We start from the raw sequence: 2,097 nt of genomic DNA on the forward strand, positions 1-2,097 counted from the left end.
ACCTGTGGGTACGGGGGCCGTGGCCCTCATGCCCAGGCCTTTTCTCTTCCACAGGCTCTAAGCCCAGGACTTCAGGATGGGGGAGTAAGTTCAGCTCCAAGCCCAGGGCCCCTGCCGCCCCCACCCTCCCCCCACTGGGGTGGAGGTCTCTGCAGCTCCCCAGCCAGCTCTGGCCACCTCCCCCGCCACCCCATCACACTGCCCCATCCATGTCCCTAACCTCTCTCTTCTCTCCCCCCTACCGCACCTGCCCCCTCCCTGGGACAGTGAGGAGGTGAGTACCCGCTTGGGGCTGGCGGGGCATGAAATATAGAAGGGATGGGACCCCTTACTTGGGATGGGTCCGAGGTCAGAGCTCAAGGGAAGCTGCCCAGCCCTCCCCTGTGAAGGTGCCCCACCCCACCTCCCAGACACTGACGAAACAGAGGACGTGGCCTCCGTGCCTCACGGGGCAGGGGAAGTGGGGTTGTGGCCAGGTCACCAGAATCGCTTCTTCTTTTGACCGCTCCCCCCACTTCCTGGGCCCTGCCGGGATCCCCCGACCCTCCCACTGCCCCTAGGCACGGCCCCTCTCCACCCACCCCCAGCCTTCGGACCTCACCTGCCACCTGGACACAGGTGTCCTGGGCCCGGGCCCCCCAGCAGGGCCTCCGGAGCCCCCAGGTCCAGCTGCCCCCCAGGCAGGGCCCACCGACCCAGGTGGGCAAGCGTGGAGGGATGTGGGGGTGCTGGGGACCCGGGTGGGCCCTGACTCTGCTTCTTCCCCCCATACCCTGCAGAAACGCAACAGGGCCATCACAGCCCGGAGACAGCACCTGAAGGTAGGTGCTGCCCCCCGAGAGGGCCACCCTGGGGTGTGCGCAGGCGGGGGCCCCACGGCCCCTCACTGGCCTGCCCCCCGCCCCCTGCCCCCCGCAGAGCGTCATGCTCCAGATCGCCGCCACGGAGCTGGAGAAGGAGGAGAGTCGCCGTGAGTCGGAGAAGCAGAACTACCTGTCTGAGCATTGCCCCCCACTGCACCTGCCCGGCTCCATGTCTGAAGTGCAGGTACCCTCCCCGAGCAGCGCTCCAGCCTGCTGCCTCAGTTTCCCCATTGGTCAAGAAGGGGGTTAGGGCAGGTGGACCACTGCCCAACCCCCCCACCTGCTGCTCTCCCCCAGGAGCTCTGCAAACAACTGCACGCCAAGATCGACGCGGCAGAGGAGGAGAAGTATGATATGGAAGTGAGGGTCCAGAAGAGCACCAAGGAGGTGAGCGGGTGAGGGGCGGGGCCGGGCGCGCGGTGAGGGGCACTCCGAGCCAGCGGGGGGGCCTGGCCACCGCTGGCCCCCACCAGCCCTCACCCCCGCCTCACAGCTGGAGGACATGAACCAGAAGCTGTTCGACCTGAGAGGCAAGTTCAAGAGGCCCCCGCTGAGAAGGGTGCGCATGTCGGCCGATGCCATGCTCAAGGCGCTGCTGGGCTCCAAGCACAAGGTGTGCATGGACCTCCGGGCCAACCTGAAGCAGGTCAAGAAGGAGGACACCGAGAAGGTAGGTCGCAGTCCCCTCCACCCACAGCGCGGCCCGGCACCACCCCCCAGTGCCCGCCCCGGCGGGGCGAAACCGAGGCCACGGGGGTCTGCAGCCCCTTCCTAAGCTCCATACCAACCCCTCCCCAGGAGCGGGACCTGCGCGACGTGGGTGACTGGCGGAAGAACATCGAGGAGAAGTCTGGCATGGAGGGCAGGAAGAAGATGTTCGAGACCGAGTCCTAGGCCGCCCGCCACCCCCACGCCCGGCCTGGCGCTCCCCGCAGAGTGAGGGAGGACACGGCTCGTCTCAGTGGTCAATAAAGGATTCCAATTCCCATGACTGGTCTGGTCTGGTCTGGTCCTGCCCAGCCTCACTGCCCACAGACTGCCACTGGGCGCCCAGCAAACTGCTGCGTGCTGGCGAAACCCGGGCCGAGCGGCCGCGGGCAGCCGCACACAGGCTTCTGGGACTTCAGGCGCTGCTGGGGGCGGGGTGCCTGCACCTGGGGCTGGGCAGCGCGGTCAGCCCCCTGCTGTCCCCCAGGGCTTGCCCTGGACACGCCCGACCCAGCAGGCCCGCAGG

General features: G+C 67.9%; 1 protein-coding gene across 1 annotated transcript; it reads left to right on the forward strand.

Moving 5' to 3' along the window:
* Nucleotides 1-190: 190 nt before the first annotated feature.
* Nucleotides 191-1,854, forward strand: TNNI2 (troponin I2, fast skeletal type). The gene is made up of 6 exons (XM_081811214.1): nucleotides 191-274; nucleotides 780-821; nucleotides 919-1,047; nucleotides 1,161-1,250; nucleotides 1,357-1,533; nucleotides 1,662-1,854. The coding sequence occupies exons 3-6, from the start codon at nucleotides 925-927 to the stop codon at nucleotides 1,755-1,757; spliced, it is 486 nt and encodes a 161-aa protein (XP_081667340.1). The 5' UTR covers nucleotides 191-274; nucleotides 780-821; nucleotides 919-924; the 3' UTR covers nucleotides 1,758-1,854.
* The last annotated feature ends 243 nt before the right edge of the window (nucleotides 1,855-2,097 follow it).

Source organism: Leptonychotes weddellii, unplaced genomic scaffold (assembly GCF_054177405.1).
Source record: "Leptonychotes weddellii isolate Sample4059 unplaced genomic scaffold, ASM5417740v2 HiC_scaffold_6326, whole genome shotgun sequence".
In the NCBI taxonomy this organism is placed as follows: Eukaryota; Metazoa; Chordata; class Mammalia; order Carnivora; family Phocidae; genus Leptonychotes; species Leptonychotes weddellii.